General features: G+C 50.4%; 1 protein-coding gene across 6 annotated transcripts in view; it reads right to left on the bottom strand.

Annotated features, from left to right (window-relative positions):
- Positions 1–20,179, bottom strand: part of ZDHHC3 (zinc finger DHHC-type palmitoyltransferase 3) — a 58,904-nt gene that overhangs the window by 13,648 nt on the left and 25,077 nt on the right. For 3 of the 6 annotated variants that reach the window (XM_007168888.3, XM_007168887.3, XM_057554728.1), the window contains exons 3-7: positions 18,068–18,192; positions 10,583–10,679; positions 9,839–9,920; positions 9,636–9,731; positions 6,037–6,167 (exon numbers count right to left, since the gene is read on the bottom strand). In XM_007168888.3, coding sequence (XP_007168950.1) covers positions 6,037–6,167; positions 9,636–9,731; positions 9,839–9,920; positions 10,583–10,679; positions 18,068–18,192 — 531 coding nt within the window. Of the gene's footprint in view, positions 1–1,987; positions 3,648–6,036; positions 6,168–9,635; positions 9,732–9,838; positions 9,921–10,582; positions 10,680–18,067; positions 18,193–20,179 lie in introns of those variants that run through there. The other 3 variants (XM_007168890.3, XM_007168891.2, XM_007168889.3) reach the window with 3 other exon arrangements.

Raw genomic sequence — 20,179 nt, 5'->3', positions numbered from 1 at the left:
TCATCAGGAAGGTGGAATTTTTTTTTTTTTTTTTTTTTTTTTTGGCTGTGTTGGGTCTTCGTTTCTGTGCGAGGGCTTTCTCTAGTTGTGGCGAGCGGCAGCCACTCTTCATCGCGGTGCGCGGGCCTCTCACTGCCGTGGCCTCTCTTGCTGCGGAGCACAGGCTCCAGACGCGTAGGCTCAGTAGTTGTGGCTTATGGGCCTAGTTGCTCCGTGGCATGTGGGATCTTCCCAGACCAGGGCTCAAACCCGTGTCCCCTGCATTGGCAGGCAGATTCTCAACCACTGCGCCACCAGGGAAGCCCCCAGGAAGGTGGATTTTAAAAGCTGGTAACTCAACGTGTCTCACTTTGGGTTCTTCCAAGGAAAAAGTATTACAAAGATGAAATGGTATGACTAAAAGGAGACGTAGCACATACATTTCTACCCGAATCCACTTTGCGCATGATGTCACCAAGCCTGTGGAAATATGCATAGATTTGTTGGCTCCTAAGCCTTTTGCATGGTCAGTCTGGTTGCTATGAACACAAACAGGAAGTTGACAGGCAGGAAGGAGTCAACTAATCCAACTGGCCAAGTCACCTTCCTCTTTATTTTTCCTTCCCACTCCTCAGAGCCCACATTCTGAAAGACTGTAGCTACTACTGTCTCATTTTCCCATGCACACACCATTCAGTGTTGTCAGGATTCCTGTGCCGAAGCAAAAGGCTAGGGCTGCCTTTGTGTAGAGGTGTCCTCCTTCATCAGACGTCTGGGAATACTGAGGAGGGCTCAGGGATGCCTGTTTCTTCCTGTCACTATGCTGCAGACAACAGCCACATTCCTTAGTCAATGTGCTCCTGGCAAAACGTTCTCCATCTCAACAAGATAAAATAGGAAGAACACAGAGAATTTTGGGCTATTCCTATGTTCTGAGTACAGCATTTCACTCTGGCTTGAGAACTGGGGAAAATTCATTCTTTCAGCCAAAGGGCTCGTAAAAACCCAGACAGAATCATACAGGATGTCGGAAGGAGAATCTCCCTCTGGTAAAGATATACGTGGTACGCTTAGGTGTAAATGATGAGTTTCCATTTTTAGGATCTGAAAAAAATTCAATACATCTTCAGCACTATCTACTGTATTCCTTAGAAATTCCATGGGAGGAAGAACCAACTTGGATCACTTAAAAAAAATGCCCTTGAAGATGGGGTATTTTGAGGCATCCAAATACTTAAAAATATTCCCTGAGTCCTACTCTCCCTTCTGTGGCAGGAAGAGCAGAGCAAAAGCACTGTCTCCCAAGGGATGGATCCATGAGGGACAGCAGCAGAGTCAGAGCTTTCCAAACTGCTCTAGAGTCATTCAACACCACACTTCTTTCATAAACATATGCAGGAAGAAAAAAAAAAAAGCACATGGGCAACAAATGCTACAAACTAGATTTAAAAGCAGCATTAAAAAAAAAAAAGCCCAGATCGCAGCCTTGACCATGGCGTAAACAGCACAGCAGAGGCAGGTCGAAGTTAATTGACTTGGAAAAGGTCACAGGGTTCCTTGGTTAAACATCCGAGGCATGGTGAAGAGCTTCTCAAAGCGATGTCCCAGGGTGTGTGTGGAAGCTTCCAGTGATTTCCTCTGGCTTGACTTTGCCTTCTGCTGGGTGGGCAGAAGAAAATGGGTCTCTCTCCCAGGCCCAACCCTAGAAGCAAACTCCACAGACCTGATGAGTTTTTCTGTAGCAACTGGGAGCCCACAAGCATGAGAGAAGGGACTCAGGCAGCAGAAAGAGCCAGAGGAGAGAGGCCCGGTGGGGGCAGCTTGTCCAAGAGGGGGCTGTAAACGTCCTTTAGTGGTGACGCAGTAGAGACCTCATTCAAGAGAGGGAGCATGCATAAATGTCCTTTAAAAGCAATGAAAGAAATGCCCAAACACAGCACACTCACGTTGACTGGACGATCGACTCTCCCCGGAGGGGTAACACTGTGAGAGATGGGAGCTCAGCCAGAACAGGTTTTGGAAAAATTTTATTGCGTTTTGTTTCCATGTGGAAGCACTGACAGAATTGAAAAGAGGCAGCATGTTCCACTTACTTTTCTGAAAGATCACATAGCTAGATGAAGTCTCTCCCCACCCAGGGCTGATTTAATAAACCTCACCCCAAACCCACCCCAAGCAAAAGATAAAAAAAGGTTTGTGGTGATCGCTTAAAAAAACAAATCCATGTTGAGATGGTATTCGGATTTGCGACCTCTGCATTTGATGCATACTCCCTGTCCCCTCACCTCCCCGCACTGTCTTCAGGCCCTTCCTCCTTCAAATGAGACTCAACACACAAGTGTGCAAATGGAAAAGCTAGTCAGTTTTGGCGCTGCAGGCTTAGGTGTGTCTGCCGATTCCAGTGGATGGATGGCCATCTCTCAACTTTAAAATGTTTGGCTGTAATGTTGCCCTTGCATCACGGTCAGCCCACGCAGGATAATGGTCTCCCAGGTTAAAATACAGACAAGACATGGGTATGTGCACATTTATGGGTCTAAAATATCAGAAAGTAAACCCACTGCAGGGATTTACAAAATGAGGAAGAAGGGGTTGACGGTGGAGCTGAGGCTGTTTTCCTTGGCAGTAACACTGCTTAACCGACACCTCGCTAGGAGAGGGAAGGAGGTGGGGAGGTCAGAGAAGAAGCAAACGTTAATGAGGGAAATGTAGCTCGCCTGAAGCTGGGTCATTTTCTTCTTCTTTTGATTGTATAAGGCATTTTGAACTGGAAAAACTTCTTTCTTTCACATTCTTCCAAATAATCAGAGTTGGAATATAACTGGTGATTCCGAATACAAATAAGACCCCTTTCATCTCCATCCCCCACCCCAAAGTCATTATACACACCCACAGCCCATAAAGTACTACGCAGGCAATTGATTTTGTGAATTAGGAGGCGAATTGTGTTCACATGGGGGATGAGGCCACTGTGTCAAGGACCCTTTTTAGGGCTCCAGCCCTGATCCTGGCCCTCTCAGGTCACAAGGAGTAAGCATCCATCTTCGGTGAGGTTTTAACTCCCATTTAGGCGCTCACCACTGCCTCCTGGGCAGTGGGAGGTCATGGGCCCTCCTATGCGTCCCAAACAGGTGTCCGGGCCGGTCCATCCACGCACAAGCGTCACGACTCAGTTAGTACAAGGCGGCATGGCCTGGAGACAGCGCCCTCCACGTTAGTCATGCCAGACAGACAGCAGAGAGGAAACCAGAGATCAGAGAAGTGATTTTAAAAAGGAAAAAAGAAAAGCAGCTTCGGTCACCAAAAAAATAGAAAGGATGATCTTTTAAAAATAAAACATGGGGACATTTTTTTTTCTCTGCAATGTTCAGCCATTTTACTTGAGACATTAAAAAAAATGTTTTAGAGTAGTTGTTTTGCTTTTTCGGTTTAAATGTTCATGAGAACGGATTGGATGGTAGTGCTGGGATGTGGTTTGTGTCTGAGTGGCAATGCTGGTCAGGGGTCCTTCAGACCACATACTGGTACGGGTCTGCCTTCCCTTGGTCTGGCGTGGCAAAGGGGCTGGCCCAGCCTAGAGAAAAGGGGTGGCCAAAAACGGCTTTCATGTTCATCCATTTTGTTTTTTTAGCCCATCTTCTCTCTTCCTTTTTCAATTGTTCTATTCCCTGAAAACAAGAACAATTATACTTTCAGTCAAGCACTTTACTGCTGTGGTTTTGGGGGAGAGATATCCATTAGCTCAAGGTGAATGGAGAAAATGCTTCTTTTTTAAAGCCATGAAGCTTATCTACATAGTACATTTTTCTTCTCTTTCTCTCATAAAAAGTGCTAAAGAAAAAAATCATAATTTTTTTTTTGGGGTGGGCACATAGGCACGTCTGTATAAGTCCCTCCAGGAAGGAAGGGACAAATGAGCAAAGTCAGCAGGCCCCTAAGCCACTGTTCCTAGTTGTGCAGTCCAGTGTTTTGTTAAGTGAGTCCCTGCTGGGTCTGCAGAGGCGCTTCAGGCCTGGTGCTGAGCTGTGTGTGTGGGAGCACTGTGAAGGCCGGGGCGCAGGAAGCCTCAGCTGGCGGGGAGCTTGAGATCATGATAGCCAAGGACGGCTGTTAATTTGGGATCGGTTCATGGTAAGTCTGAAGCTACTATGACCACTTTGCAGACAAAAAAAAGAACCAAGTCGAAGGACCAGCTCTGGTGCTGTTAGGCCCCCCAGCCTGGGAGGCCAAGGAGCGCCCTGCTTAGCGGGACTGGCGAGGCATAGTGGAGGAGGTGGAACAGGAGGGAGAGGTCACCACAGAGGAGAAGAAGAGGGATTAGTATAGGTTAGAAGGGCCGCACGGACAGACCGCTCAGCCTCAGTCTCAGTCCCGGCAAAGGCCTTCCTGTGCTCCTTTGGGGAGAAGTGTGACCCAAGGCCACCTCAGCAGTTGTCACAGAGCCCGCACCACCCCCTGGCCAAGTCTCGCAAGAAAAATGTGGCCTGGGGGAGCAGGCTGATCCCTCCCTTTTCCCTTCTCCTGAAGGAGCTGGTCAGCGGGTGGGGCCGGAGGACAGGGGAGAAGCAGCCTGGCAGGAGCCTGGCCAGGGGTCTGTCTGCTGTGGTCTCTGTGAGGTGGAGGAGCAGGGCTGGGGCCTGAGGGGACAGCCCAGTCTGAGTCTCGGTTCACAGACTAGGGCCCTGGGACAATACAGGCCAAGGGCAAGATGCCCTTTCCCATGAGCTGCAGGCCCTCGGCTCCTTTCTCCTTTCCTTTCAATGTGACTCCCTTCAGGAATAGCCTTGAGGGGGAAGAACAACTAGGACCAGGGCCGTGAGAGTTTTCCTTCCAGCTCCCCCAGACCATGGCTTTTGTGGCCTGGGGGGTGTCCCAACAGCGGGCAGGGCCAGACAGTCACCTCTGGGTTCCCTGCAGGTCTTAGGCAGAGAAGTTTGTCAATTTACTGCATGGATACACAGCTGGATCTACACCATTGGTTACTATTTTTACAGACACTCTTTTATAATGATATGAATGCTTATAAAAGAAAAAAGGTGCTGAGAGGCACCCAGCCTTCTAAACCATGGGGAATTGCCCCAGAGCCAAATGGCGGTGCCTCGGCAGCCGGCGGCATCGTCCTTCTGCACATGCTCAATTTCCACACCCACAGGGATGGGGCCGCAGCAGCAGCAGCAGCAACTGAGCCTTCCTACGAGCCTCCATCTAAGGCTGACTACCCAATCGGCCGAAGTTCCCCCAAAGAACCCTAGACGATTGTTGAGAGCTCCTACCTGAAGGGGACCTTGGGAAGCCAGGACGGACTCATGACCTCACTCCAGAGCTAAGGGCTGCCCCTTCCTCCTGGGGCCCCTTACCCAGACCCCAAACCCAAACAGGGAAGAAATGCCCACATCACAGCCACGGACTGACCACCTGGAGGCTTTTGGACACCTTAGGAAGGTTGAGAGGTAGTGGCAGTGGCACCAGGGGTATGCGCTCCAGCTCGGCCAAGCCAGCAGCTTCGAAGCTCCCAGAGAAGAAGCTGTGAGCGGGGTGGAAGGTGGGGCCAGGTAGAAGGCAGCAGATGAGGACCAAAGCCGGGCCTTGCTGCCCACTGCTCTGGGGGCCCAAGCTGGGCTGTCTCCTGACTCCACCCTCAGGACCTGTTCGTGAAGGCACCTTCTCTGGGAAGCCGACCCTGTCTGTGCCACCTGGGTCAGGGTGCCCTTTGTCCACCACCTGTCTCCAAGCCTGTGGCCACTGGATGGGAAGGGCAACCCAGTGCCTAGCAGAATGCCCGACCCAGAGCCGTGTACAAGACAGAACCATCACGGGAAGGTGGAAGGGCTCGTAACAAAAGGGAACCCTTTGCCGAGGCTGCGGGGCCCCATTCCTGGTGTGATGTGAGTGCCAGTCCCAAGTGGGGAGGAAGAAGATCCCGAGTCACTGCAAATGGAGGAATGTGCCCTGCACACCCAGGGCCTGGCCGCTGGGCTCCCAGGTCTGGCCTGCAAGCAGCCCTCCCCCGACCCCAGCTGCGGAGGTAGGTGGTGAGCAGGCTGCCCGCTTGCTTACCGTCTCATCCGTGCAGATGGAGTGCACCTGGGTCCCAAACATGACTGATGTGAAAATGAGGAAGAGCAGCCCCTCGAAGCACAGGAGGATGAGGAGGATGACTGTGGTGGGCGGCGAGAAGGAGCTGCACTCTGAAAGAGAAGGGACACGTGGGGCTCAGGGCTGCCCCTCGCCACCCCCAGGGCTCCTCTCTGGCTTCGAGGCCATGGCAGGGGCCGTCCTCTCCCACACCTGGCCGCACCAGCTCTCCCTCAGGAAAGCCCTTCTCAGCAGGCTGGACCTTGCCAGCTTCCCCTCCCTCACACACACCACTCCTTGCTCTCCGTCCCTCTTCCCGGACAGCACGGATGTCTGCATCCTGGTGCCAAGCACAGTACCCAGCACAGTCTGGAAGGACCAGAAAGGACTCAGAGCTGAGGCACGAAGGCCTGATGACACCACAGGGAGACCCTCCTCTCCTCAGAGAGCAAAACACAGGTTGCACAGGTGGAGGGGCCTCAGTCCAGGCCTGGTTTGGCCGTGGGTTTTCTGGGCATTCCTGTGCCTCTATCTGCTCATGGGTGAGAGGAAAGGGCAGGTCTGGAGGATCACTCAGTGGCTGTGGGATCTAGAGCTCGGCAGCGGGCAGTCTAAGTGCTGGGGCTTGGCCTGACCCAGTAAGCCCCACGGGGAAGGCCCGCTCTCAGGAGCATCTGCATCCCTGAGACAGTCAGTCCTGACGCTGGGGAGTTGACAGAAGAGCCACCTGGCCCAGAGCAGACACTTTCACTCCCCTGGCCCCTACCTCGACCCCATCCTGACCTGGGTGTGACCCGAGGCAAGTCCTTGTCCCTCTCCAGGCCTCTACTCCCTCCACTGTAGAGCAGTGAGGTTTGACCAGATGTGTGGTTTTGTTTTAGGCAGCAGAATCCTTTGTCTGGGCAGAGTCTAAGTCAGAAACCGAGCCCACTGAAAAGCAGAGGTGCTGAGGGAGATGGTGGGGGGTGAGCAGGCAGAGGACCCCTTCTCTGGCTCTTCACCATCAAGGCAGCTTCTCAGGAGAGCCCTGGACCACCTTGGGAGACGGGGGCCCCACTTGTGGCACTGGTCCAGGCCCCTTGGTTGGCACTCACTACCCAAGGACTCCTGCCCTTGCCAACAGCTGCCGGGCCTGTCACACCCGGGCCGTGGCCCATGTTTCTGGCTCTTCCAGTGTTCTGGCCTGTTTTCCTGACAGGAGGGGTCTGATCCTGCAGGGCAGAGCTGGGCTTCACTGGGCTTTGGGAATTCAGGGAGTAAGTGCCCCCTCCAAGCTGCCCTGCTAGCTCCCTCACAGGAATGTCAGGAGAGGAAAAGGACATAAATCTGGAACGAGCTTAGAGACACACTAGCACTGAATGGGTAGCAGGGTAAGAGCATCTTGTCTAAATGCCTTATCTCCCCACATTTTCTTCAGAACTTAACACCTCCACATGACTTCCCTTCTTGGTTCCTTGCTGGGCAGGGTGTGGTTAGGGTGGCCCAGCAGCCTGACGGGCTGGCCCTGGGAGGCCACAACTGGGGCAGGTACCTGCCTGGCTTCTGGGCTGGTCAGGGTGGTGGGTAGGACAAGGCAGGCAGGGTGGGCATGGATCCTGTACCAACTCCTGACTATGAGCTCTTACTAATAGCCTGACCTTCCCCTCTCTAGCTTGGGCTGGAACTGTGGCAGTCACAAAAATGGGGAGACATGGTGTTATGGACTAAATTGTGAACCGCCCCCCGAAATTCACATGCTGACGCCCTAACCCCCAATGTGATATTATTTGGAGCCAGGGCCCTTGGGAGTTAATGAGGGTTGGAAGAGGTCATGAGGGTAGGGCCCTTGTGATAGGATTAGTGCTCTTATGAAAAGAGACACCAGAGAGCTTGCTTTTCTCTCTCTGCCATGTGAGCACACAAGAGGAGAGGGCCTTCTGCAAGTCAGGAAAAGGGTCCTCACCAGGAATGGAATTGGTTGGTACCGTGATCTTGGACTTTCCAGCCTCCCAGACTGTGAGGAATAAACGTTTAAGCCTCCCAGTCTATGGCATCTTGTTATGGCAGCCTGAGGTGACTAATACCCATGGGGTTTCTCTTCCCCTAGATGAGGTCAAGCCGTGCAGAGATGGGGGCAGGACCGGGGAGATACACCAAGTCCCCTACATACGAACCTTCAAGTTGCGAACTTTCAAAGATGTGAACGTGTGTTCGCATGTCCAATTACGTTAGTTGGATTATGTTAGTTGGGTACCTAGGCTAACTTTGTTGGACTTAACGAACAAATTGGACTTACGAATGTGCTCTCAGAACGGAACTTGTTCGTATGTAACGGACTTACTGTAGAAGGGGGGCAGATGCAAACTACAGAGGCAGGGAAAGCCTCTTAATATCTTGTTGGGAGCTAAAGATACTGTCCTTTTCACAGCCTCACAAGTTCTGGGGGAAATAATAGCAAGAAAAAGCCTAAGAAGTCACTATGTGCAGGAAGAGCAAAACTCCTAAAAAATGATGAAATGAAGAGGGGGACCAATCAATGGAAAAAGAACGAAAATACGATGTCTCTGCTCAAGATGTGTCTCACAGATGTATGTGTGAAAGATGGAGCCCAGCAGGTGGCCTCTCTAATTCCTCCAGTATCTGTAGTAGTCTTCCCCTTATCCTTGGTCTTGCTTTCTGCAGTTTCATTTACCTGTAGTCAGCCTCAGTGCAAAAATATTAAATGGAAAATTCCAGAAATAAACAATCCACAGGTTTTAAAGTACAAACTGTTCTGAGTAGCGTGATGAAATCTCACGCCATCTTGCTCTGTCCACCTGTGACGTGAACCATCCCTTTGTCCAGCATGTCCATGTTGCATATGCTACCTACTATCTCGGTTACCAAATCAACTACCGTGGTGTCACAGTGCTTGTGGTCAAGTAACCCTTATTCTACTTAATAATGACCCCAAAATGCAACAGCAGTGATGCTGGCAATTCAGATACTCTCTTACTGTGACTAATTTATAAATTAAACTATGGTATGTATGTATAGGAAAAAACATGGTATATATAGGGTTCTGTACTATCTGAGGTTTCAGGCATTCCACTGGGGGTCTTGGAACATATACCCTGCAAGTAAGGGGGGACTACTGTATTAAAAATTGTTTTCTTATAACTTATTTTTATTCTTCTTAAAAAAATTTAAATTTTATTTATTTTTTCAGCATCTATATTTTTCCCTCAGGATTTATGAAATTTTGTGGTTGGAGTTCCTTCCTTAGCATTTGCACATTTAAATGAACTACTTCAAAAGCAGGAAGAATTTGTCTACAATCTTAACGTAAATTGGTGATTAAGCAGTTAAAAAAACAACCACCACACAAAAAAACAAAAAACAAAAAACAAAAACCATCCATGTCCTAGCCAGAAAGTTAAAAATGGATTTCTGCAAGGTTGGAATAAAATGACCTTCAATTAAAGCTCCTCACTTAGAGACATGGAAGCAAAAGCTCTCTCTGCAGGCACAGCTCCACTCCAGAGAATGCACCTCCCTGCTGGGGGCCTGCATTTTCCCTGGGCCCACTCAGGCTAGAGGGTCTGTCCAACTCACTACCTTACCTGTGGAACTGACTTTAAGGGGCTGCTTTTTTTCATGAAGAGATATTCGGGCCTCTGCTGTTTCTTCCCTGATAGGTCCATAGGCTTGCAGGAGATCTAATAAAATGAGGTTGGCCCCTGGCACCAGGACGGAAACAAAGAGCCCACCCTGCTCGGGTCACGCGCCCCCTGCAGCAAGGAGGCAAGCCCTGGCACATACTCACTTGTCCAATCTTCTTCAAAGCAGTGCAGAAAGTGGAATCCCACCATGATGAGGGCGTGCAAGGAAATGAGAGCTATGTACATCTGAAACAGGAAAGCAGTGCAGACGCCATTGTTGTGAGAACCTTCTGGCCGTGCAGGCTCCCGGGACGGGGTGCTCGGAACCTCCCATTCAGGAACACTTAGGCTGAGGGCTGAGCAGGAGGGGGGCCAGAGAGGCATCTGGTGATTTCCCCACTGGTCCCCCGCCCCCAGCCCTGGGTCTGAGGTGAGCGGCCATTCACTGGGAGCGTGTGGGACAAGAACAGAAACAAGCACGTGTCACCAGGTGTGACCTGGGCTGCCCTGGGGGCTCCAGGCCGGTTGCTGCTCCTCACTTGAAAGGTCAGGGCGCCGACTGCCATTGGCCCCTCCAGCCCTCAGGCTAGATACACTCCACCTACCTGCAGCTGAGGGAGGGTTGCCGCCTTCTTTAGCTACTTAGGTCGGACACCAGGCATGGGAGCCCAAAACAGGGCCCTTGCTTATAGCTAATCAACTTGAGTCAACTTTCTAGATGCTCAAGTGAAGGGCCCAGGAACAGGCACTTGTTGAACCAAGGAGAGCTCTGGCAGAAAGGCGGAGGTCTGCGTGGCCAGGCACTATTCTGAACAGCAGCGAAGAACACTGTGAGTGCTGACAATTTTCGAAGGAACAGAGCTCTCCATTGCTTCAGAGGGTGGGGCAGAATTTGGAAGCTGACTTACTGTAAACAGGACGAAGTACTTCTGGTTGTTCTCGCCAACACAGTTATTGACCCAGGGACAGTGGTGGTCCATCTTCCGAATGCACCGCTTACAAACACTGAAAGAGCCGCAAGGCAGATCTTTAGGGGGGTCCTCACGGAGGCGGGAGGGTCGAGGGCACTCAAAACTCATGCTCCTGCACCACTCCTGGCAAGTGGCCTCTAGGGCGCCACCCAATGTTTTGCTGCATGTGTGTTGTAAGGGGCTTGGAAGGCAGGGCCAGGACCTCCAGGATCACAATCATTCCAAACAGGGGGACAGTTATCCACCTCCAAGGCCTCTTATCTTGTTTCACATAAAAACAGGCTGGAACTGACAAGGCTGAGAAAGAGACTGCTCTCCTGAGGTAACAGTGGGCTGAGAATTCGGTTTACTGAGAGGACAGAAAGAAGAAGCACTTTCAAAAACTTGACAGGGTGAGATGGGATACAGCTGCTCCTAATTTCCCCCCAAAGACCAAAAACCTGACCAGGGAAACTCCCAGGGTGCGGCTGATGAGAGAGATTGCTAGAAAAGTTCAGAGTGGGGTCACGAGCGGTGCGTCACATGGCAGCAGGAAGTCCCCCTCTAAGGACCTTTCAGCTCTAAGATAATATCCACTTAGCCCAAAACAGCAGAAAAGTCATTTGAGCTTAAGTTGATCAGACATCCCACTAATTTGCAAATTACTAACTTGTTACTGGGACAATTTTTGGACTGAGACTGTTTGAAGCTTTGTTATTTGATAGCAAATGCCTTCCCCACCCCTTTTTGGACGATACAAGTAAGAATCTGAAACAAGAGCACGAGGCTAATGGGGGCTCAAAAGCAACTACTCCCGAATCTCAAGTTCAGGAAGACCCATTTGCCAATAGATGGGCTCATCAAAAATTGTTTCTTTCTCAATTCATTAAAGTAGGCTCTCTAACATTTATCTTGGGGGCAGTATTTGTTCAAAACAGTTTGAAATACTATAAATATAAGCTTGGAAATAATAGAATTATATATATTTTTGACAGTGCCTTAGTTCACACCAGCTTTTCTTTCTACTAGTTTCCATAACCAACTTTATCTCAGGTTCTTACTAAGGTGGGCTATGGTGGGTGGACGCTGGGGGAAGGGTTGGCTCAGGGGCCCGCTGAAGAGAAGACTGCCTCGTGCTCACACACAGTGCTCGCTGAGCTCGGGCTGACCCACAGACAGGGCAGGGATGGCGCAGAAGGGGCTGTTCCCAGACCGCAGGCCAGGAAGCACGGACTACTCTGAAGGAGGGCTCACCTGCACCCCAAGGGGGGGGGGCGTGGGCTTTTCTAAGCATGGCATGAGCTCTGGTGGCAAGGCAGACCTGGGCCCCCCCCCTTCCCCCCACAGGACGTGAGTACCGTTATAAGAGAAAGTGAGAACAGATGCTGGCTCAGACGAGTGGTGGGGTCATTCTGGTCTCCACCCTTGTTCTTCCCACAGCTTCAAAGGGTCATGATAACACAGGAGTATGGGGAATGGACACATTTCAGAGATGCTGACCCAGCTCCAGAAATCTCCTTGGGAGCCAGAAAGGCGGGGTAAGAAAAGGACGCATGAAAGGGGCATGGAGGGCAATAAAGAGAAAGCCAGGTACCAGCAACTCCATTACTTGATCAATCAATCAATCTCTCTCTCTCTCTCTGTGTATGTTACCGATTTGAATGAATGAATGAAAGAATAGGTAACACTTGTTCCCAGTGTACAATCTTGAAAGTATGGACAAGTAGGCAGTAAAGCTCCCTGCGTTCTGGGCCTCAGCCAACACATTCCCACCATGGAACCACCCCTGTAGCCCATTTCTCGTATGTCCTTCCTCAGCTCTGGGGTTTCTTAATCCCCTCCCTGTCTGGGGAACTCCTGAGGGTAACCACCTCCCTGCTCTGGACTCTTGAGCAGTTTTTCTTCCACTTGTACTTCTTTGTAAAAGGGGTTTCAGGTGGGTGCTCTGAGGCAGTGTTTGCTCAGCAGCAGAGAGGTGCCAAATGGCCTGACATCCTCTGAAAGCTGTCTAAGAGATTAAGCAAATCTGTCCTTTGCTCTCCCCTCCCAGCCTCTCTGAAGAGGCCAGGTGTGAACCCTGGGAAGCTGGGTTTCACAATGGGCTAAGTTTCACTGGGCAGCCAAATTAGAACACTACTCATCCTTCTGGGAGCAGGCAGAAGTGCAGCCCACTGAGAGCTGCAAAAGTTGTCCAGAGAGCTGGTCTCTGAGTTTCCTATTTGCAAAGACAGGAAATGCCAAGATGGCACCCCTCCCTCCGGCTTACAGAGTTGTTCAGAAGCGGGCTCCTGGGGCAGGAGGTAGTGCATGTGGGTGGCGGAGGTGCACCCCTCCCTCCGGCTTACAGAGTTGTTCAGAAGCGGGCTCCTGGGGCAGGAGGTAGTGCACGTGGGTGGCGGAGGTCCATCCACGCATGTGGCTGGAGGCGCTGTTTAGAGGCTAACTGACCCACGGCTCACAAAACACCCAGCCTGAACGGCTCTGGGGCTGGGGCCTGGAGAGCACCAAGGGCAAGGCCTGGTCCCTCAGTGGGCCAAGTGAAGGATGCTCCAGGCCCAGGGGGTGAATGCCCACACCTGCCTGGCTATTTCATCTCAGGCACCAGCCCACAGCGGGAGGAAGAAAAAATGTGAGCCTTCCACAACCCGACACCCCACTGGGAATCAGGCACCTCAGAGTCAGTCTTCTTCCCAGTCCCCACAGCACAGTGGGCTCCCTGGTGTCCCCTCCCCAGACACAGCAGGGCAGCCCAAGCACAGCAGCCAGGGCAGGCTCCCAGAGGGCCCTTTCTCCACTCTTGCCTCCTGGCGAAATCCACCTTCCCTGGGGCTCCTGCCTGCACTCCTCTCTTGCACCAACTCCAGTGTCTCCCGTGCGAGACACTGTGGACAGAGACATGTCCTAAGCATTCAATGGCAGTTGCTGAAAAGACCAAATGTCCTCAATGGAGGTATTTGGGGTGTTCCTACCTTCAGGGTTTCCCAGGCCCCTCCCGTTCTTTTTTGTTGTTGTTTATTTTTTTAATTTATTTTTGGCTGTGCGCAGGTTTTCTCTAGTTGCGACAAGTAGGGGCTACTCTTTGCTGCGGCGTGCGGGCTTCTCATTGCGGTGGCTTCTCTTGTTGCAGAGCACAGACTCTAGGTGCATGGGCTTCAGTAGTTGTGGCACGTGGGCTCAGTAGTTAGGGCATGTGAGCCCTAGAGCATGCAGGCTTCAGTAGTTGTGGCACACGGGCTCAGTAGTTGTGGCTCGCGGGCTCTAGAGCACAGGATCAGCAGTTGTGGAGCACGGGCTTAGTTGCTTCACGGCAGGTGGGATCTTCCCAGACCAGGGCTCGAACCCGTGTCCCCTGCATTGGCAGGAGGATTCTTAACCACTGCGCCACCAGGGAAGTCTCCCCCCCCCCACCCCCGCCTTTTTAAATCCTGGTTTTACAAGAGGGAGGATGCTTCTCTCCTTTTCCTCCAGGTTCCCTACCATTTTCAGTCCCCAGAGCACTTCTTTCGCAAGCTTGGAAGAGCCCAACAACCTCACCGGATTGTGTGCATTCAGGTTCCCTGGGGCTCATGCTCCTTCTCCAGGGAGGTACAAGGGCCCTTCCTTGGTACTCAGCCCCCAAGGAGCAGGTTGAGGTAACCTCTTGCCCACCCTAAGTGATGGCCCTGTGACTCTCCCTACAGCGGCACCCACCAAACTGTATCACGGCAGACAAGTGCATCAGCCCTGCCTGGGCGGGAGGCCCCTGGGTCAGGGCCATGTCCCATCCACCACTACAGCCCAGAGCCAAGTTTGGGGCCCCGCTTAGCAAGGGTTGGAGGAGTGAAGGCTCTGACACTATAGATGGGGAACTGGGCTCCACCACCTCAGGCTGGAATACCACAGTAGAGGAAGAGGAAAAAACATAGCAAGGAGGTACCAAGGGGACCATGCTCCCCATATAGGTTTTCATCTCACACCTCATTCACTATGATTAAAATTATAAGAAAAACGGCATCTATAACATCCTGGCCCCAGCTCAGACAACATGGGGTAAGGCAGTGCCCAAACAGTGTAAGGCCCGTGGAAAGGACACTGCTCTCAGATCACCACTTTGGGCTCTGGGCAAAGAAACTTAGCTTCTCCAAACCACCCTCTGTAGAACTAGCTCTGCTCTCTCAGGGTTAGAGATGATGTGTGTAAAATGCTTTAAAACCAATGCTAGTGGGCTTCCCTGGTGGTGCAGTGGTTGAGAATCCGCCTGCCAATGCAGGGGACACGGGTTCGAGCCCTGGTCTGGGAAGATCCCACATGCCGCGGAGCAACTGGGTCCGTGAGCCACAACTACTGAGCCTGCGCGTCTGGAGCCTGTGCTCCGCAACAAGAAAGGCCACGATAGTGAGAGGCCCGCGCACTGCGATGAAGAGTGGCCCCCGCTTGCCGCAACTAGAGAAAGCCCTCACACAGAAACGAAGACCCAACACAGCCAAAAATAAATAAATAAATTAATTAATTAATTTAAAAACAAACAAACAAACAAACAAAAAAAACCCAATGCTAGTGCAATATAAATTTATCAGTAACTGATAAACAAGCTGGCAGGGGCCCTAAGCAGTCCCCAACTGTCTCATCTCAGTGTGTGTGTGTTTGTTGGCAGGGGGGGAGGGGTGTGAGGCTTTGCCAAGGTCAGAGGTCTCCACAGCCTGTGCAAGAAGAACCTAACAGGGCTTCCCTGGTGGCGCAGTGGTTGAGAATCTGCCTGCTAATGCAGGGGACACGGGTTCGGGCCCTGGTCTGGGAAGATCCCACGTGCCGCGGAGCAACTAAGCCCGTGAGCCACAACTACTGAGCCTGCGCGTCTGGAGCCTGTGCTCCGCAACGAGAGAGGCCGCGATAGTGAGAGGCCCGCGCACCGCGATGAAGAGTGGCCCGCCGCTTGCCGCAGCTGGAGAAAGCCCTTGCACGGAAACGAAGACCCAACACAGCCATAAATAAATAAATAAATTAAAAAAAAAAAAAAAAATGGCCAGAACTTTTTAAAAAAAAAAAAAAAGAAGAACCTAACACATAAGCCTAACACCTTGGCTGTCCCCGTTAGCATGACCCACCCACCCCAAGGATTTCCACAGGCTTCCATGATCCTCAACACCAGGATGAAAGGAGCCTGCTTGGAAGGAAGACCCAGCCACGTATCACCAGGCTGGAAGGAACACCTACAAGTGCAAGGTCAGGGAATATTTGTCGTACCCATCAGAGCTCAGGGAAAAGAGTTTTAAATTCCACGGACACTACTGGGAGGAGAGGAAGCAAAGAGCTGGGCACAAACACATGCCCCTTCACCTGAGCAGGAAGACTGACACCAACTTTCTCTAGCAGGGCAGCAGGCCCCTTGGCTCAACCAGTCACAAACCCAGCTCCGTTTGGTGTGCTGGGGATTCTGCTTATCCAAAACCATGGGTCCCCAGATGGCCTGGGCTACCACAAGCCATCACAAAGGAGCAGTTGTCAGCATACATTTCCTGACACAGGAACAGGCGACGCACAGGCATCCTCACTCAAGTTCATCTGAATCAGCAGCTCTTGTTTTGCTCAAGCTGATTTGTTTATTAGCACTCAAGAATACCTCCCTTGGATCATCCTGGGGAGAGAGGCAGGGAGGAGGCGGTGAGGAAAATGCCAGACGGTGGAGGTTGCCAAGGGCTCAGGGAGGAAAGAGAAAAGAACCACTGTGGTCACCCAAGTTCCTTCTATAAAGTTCACACTTCCCTGTTTCTGGTCCAGCCTATGTAAACCCAGCACATCCCCAACGCTCACACATTCCTCCATTAACAGATAGATATTCATACTTAATCCTCACAAGCTCAGGAAGAACAACCCATTTTACAAAGGAGAAAGCTGAGGCTCTGAGAGATGTGGTGCCTGGCCCACAGTCCCCAGTGTGGCAGGGACAGCGCTGCCTTTCCAATGCTGACCTCTCCAGCTTCAAGGCAGGAGCCCACTCCACCACACTGGGCTGCCCGGAGGAAGCACATCACCCAGGGGATGAAAACAGCTGGCTTCCCGAGCCTCGGGGTGGCAGGAAAAGGCTAGACTGATGCCTCCATCTCAGGCACAAGAAGAAAGCTTTGAATTAGTTTCTAATACAGATTTCAGAAACAAGCTGACCCAGACACAGAAAACCCCACAGGAGACGGCATTCCCATGGTCCCTGCCCAAGCTCCTTGGCCCTCACCCTTGAGAAGTGGCAACTAGCTGGGGAGGTCTCCAGATCGCTCTCTCAGACAGACAGAAAAAGATACAGAAAAATATGCATATGGTTATATCAAGTTACACAAGTCATCCCAAACTAGAGTTCTAGTGGAAAGAGCCCCAGACTCGGAGCCAGAAACACTGGGAACCAATCCTGTCTCTCGTAGTCACCGGCTGTGTGACCCTTGAGCAGCCACTTAACCACCTTGAGCCTTAATTCCTCATCTAGGGAGGGTCATGTCTATGGCAGAGCTATCTCCGGGGGTGACCATGGGGATGACGATGATGAGACAGGGTGGGCTGAGGTGCCTGAGACACAGCAGGTATTAGGAGCTGACCATGGCATCTGGATGTTGAGACTGACTGCTCTCCTCCAAAAGGTGGGCAGTGCGGCCCACACAGAAAAGCCACCTTTTAGCCGCTCAGACCTCGCACAAAACCCAGATGCTTCCACAGCCTCAGGATGACGATACCTCCTGACATCAGGAGCCAGTTCGTTCCTCCACAGCCCCTCCCCACCCCGAACACACACTAGTGTGAAAAAGGGACTAAGTGACAGGTTCGTTATTTCTGTAATTTAGCATTTAAAGTTCTCATCATGATAAAGTGCAATATTTAGCTGGAGGTTTTTTTTTGTCGAGAAGACTCAAAACAACAAAGAAATCTGAAAATCAAAAGGGAAAAACCACCACAGATAAAACAGGGAAATGGCTTTTTTGGCTGAACTCTACAACTGTCAGACCTCTAGAAGTTTTGTTTTAAAGAAAAGTCTTTCTTTTCTTTCAAGGACAACCCCTTCATTTCCCTATAAAATTTAAGTGAAATTGCACCTGCCCCTTAAATGTGTCAGGGGCTAGACATTCACAGAATGATTTCCTAAAGCTTTGTCTCACGTGCCCTTAAAAAAGTAATAAAGCTGTGCGGTAGGAAGAGCAGGAATCCCCTCCATTTTACAGATTTGGAGACAAGGGTGGAGACAAGCAAGGGCCTGGGCAGGGCCCTCCGGCCAGTGTGGCGAAGCCAAGTGTCCCGAGCCCAAACCAAACACCCTTTCCCACCCTTGCCCTCCTGTTCAGGTAGGGAGGGAGAGTCACTGTGGTCACTCGGTGCCCAGAGCAGGGCACGTTCAGAAGTCCTGTTGCTGATGGCACCCGTGGAGGGAGGGGGAGGGTGGGGGCGCAGGGGGTGAGGAGGGGAGCCCAGGTGGGGGCAGTGTACCTGCAGTGGTGGGCTCGGTCAGGCTTGATGCTGCAGCATTTGGGACACTTGTACACCACCTGCCCAGGCTTCAGCTGTAAACTCTCGATGAATTCTTTAGTGGCATTTCCTTTGGGCACTGCCCCCTGTAAGAAAGAGAGGTGTCAGGGTCAGGCTAGGGGTTCCCTCAGTTCTGACATTCCACAGAGGCGACGGTCATTTGAAAGCAGCAATTCCACACACGGGGACAGGATATTTTCATCCCAACGACATGTGGGTTCTGTTCAGAGTTATGCCAATACCGATAATAAGTTATTAACAAAGAATTTCCCCAAGGAAAAGTGAATGATTTTCTACACTGGACAGTTACACTGTTCCTGATGATCTTCTATTTTCATTTTACTAACATGGTTTTCATTGAATGCATTCTTTCCTATGTAAATATACAGTGAGGATTTGACTCATCAACTACTATTTTGATTTACATTAGATTTCCCAGTGACAGTTTCGGCCTTTGTGAATTTTCATTGGTGAGCATCACATCTAATAGTCCAGTTTTCCCAGGTGATAATTCACAGCTCGGAATGTTATTGGGTTCTGTTTAAACTGGAATCAAGTTTTATTTTATTTTATTTTTTACCAGTACTATTGCTATGGATTGGTAATCTGTGTTTAGTTCTTATGAATCCACAAGCAACTGTGAGCCACTGCCCTAAGATATTCAAGTGCTCTCCACACCAAGATGCTGAAAACCAGACGTGACTCAGGATAATGATCACCTCTGTGGTGGTGAGGAGGCTGGGAGTGGAATGAAGTAGGGGTGGAGTGGGGTGGGGCATATGAAGAGGCTAACCTGTCTTTGTAACTTTTTTTTTAATTTACAAAGCTGGGAGGTGAACACATGAGTGGTCATCATGTTATCCTTTACACCCTTTCAACTGTCTCAAGTATTTCATTAAAATTTTTTCTGAAAGTTCAAAAGAGAAGTGGAAAAAAAATATATAGCCTGCAAAATACAGTCAGATGCCAGAAGAACCTATCACAGACCTTTTAAAAGCAAACAAACTTTGGTAGGCAAGGACTACCTGGTACATACAATGCCATTTAGGCTATAGTTCTTGACATCAAATAGCCATAAAAGTACACAGCTATTGACATGGGAAACATCTATGATAGACTGTTAAAGGGAAAAGCAGATTCCCAAACAGTATGTAGACTACAAGCCCATTTTGGTAAAGATTACACACACACACACGCACACAAAAACACACACGTACATGCCAAAGTATTAATGGTTATCTCACGTACTAAAATCACAGGTAATTTTTAATTTATTAACTATATTTCTTAAATGTTCTAATGTGAACATGTGGCTTTTGCAAAAAGGAAAAAATGCATTTAAAAAAACAAGCAAAAAAATATACTCAGGAAGGAGCTACGCAAAGTAGGAGTATGACCAACTTTCCTGAATTTTGTAACCAAAGTGCTATGACTTGTCTCACCTTGAGACATCTGAGGGTCCCCCCTTAAGGCACCAGTGAAGGGTCAGGGTCTGGAAGTCTTCACAAAGGTAAGGCAGGGCCCAGACCACCTAGACGAGTGGATTTTTAAAAGGGGCTTGGGAAGGGCGCTGGCCCAGGCAGAGGGGAAGGTTGCAGAAAAGCCCAGAGGGTCATACTTTAAATTCTCTTTAATGTAAAAAAGTAATTGAGTTTGGGCAACCGTGTGACCTTTTGTAGATCCTGAAGCCAACAGACCGCATCTGGAAGTCACTATTGTCATGTGTACAAGAGAAATGCACTAAGGAACATCGTTTCCCCAAGGTGATAAAGCAATAGGGCTGTTTTCCTAAATGAAGGTCGTTTGGGTTTTTTTCAGGTCCAGTTTTTAAGGTCCCCACCACCACAATTTGCTGTAAATCTCAGGAGATCCCCCCATAAAGGACTACAAGAGCTTTACAGAACCAACGGCAATCGGAGCTCTCATTTGGTCCTCTCATTACTGCCTGTTATTCCAGACCACAGTCAGAGACATCATTCAACAGCGCAGCCTTCCTAAAAGTTCCTCCTCCATGTGACTCCATTTGCTCAAATCTCCTGGAAGGCTCATTCCCATCCAGGCAAGACCCCACCT

The sequence above is a fragment of the Balaenoptera acutorostrata genome, chromosome 10 (assembly GCF_949987535.1).
Source record: "Balaenoptera acutorostrata chromosome 10, mBalAcu1.1, whole genome shotgun sequence".
Taxonomy (NCBI): Eukaryota; Metazoa; Chordata; class Mammalia; order Artiodactyla; family Balaenopteridae; genus Balaenoptera; species Balaenoptera acutorostrata.
This window is presented reverse-complemented; position numbering and strand designations above follow the sequence as displayed.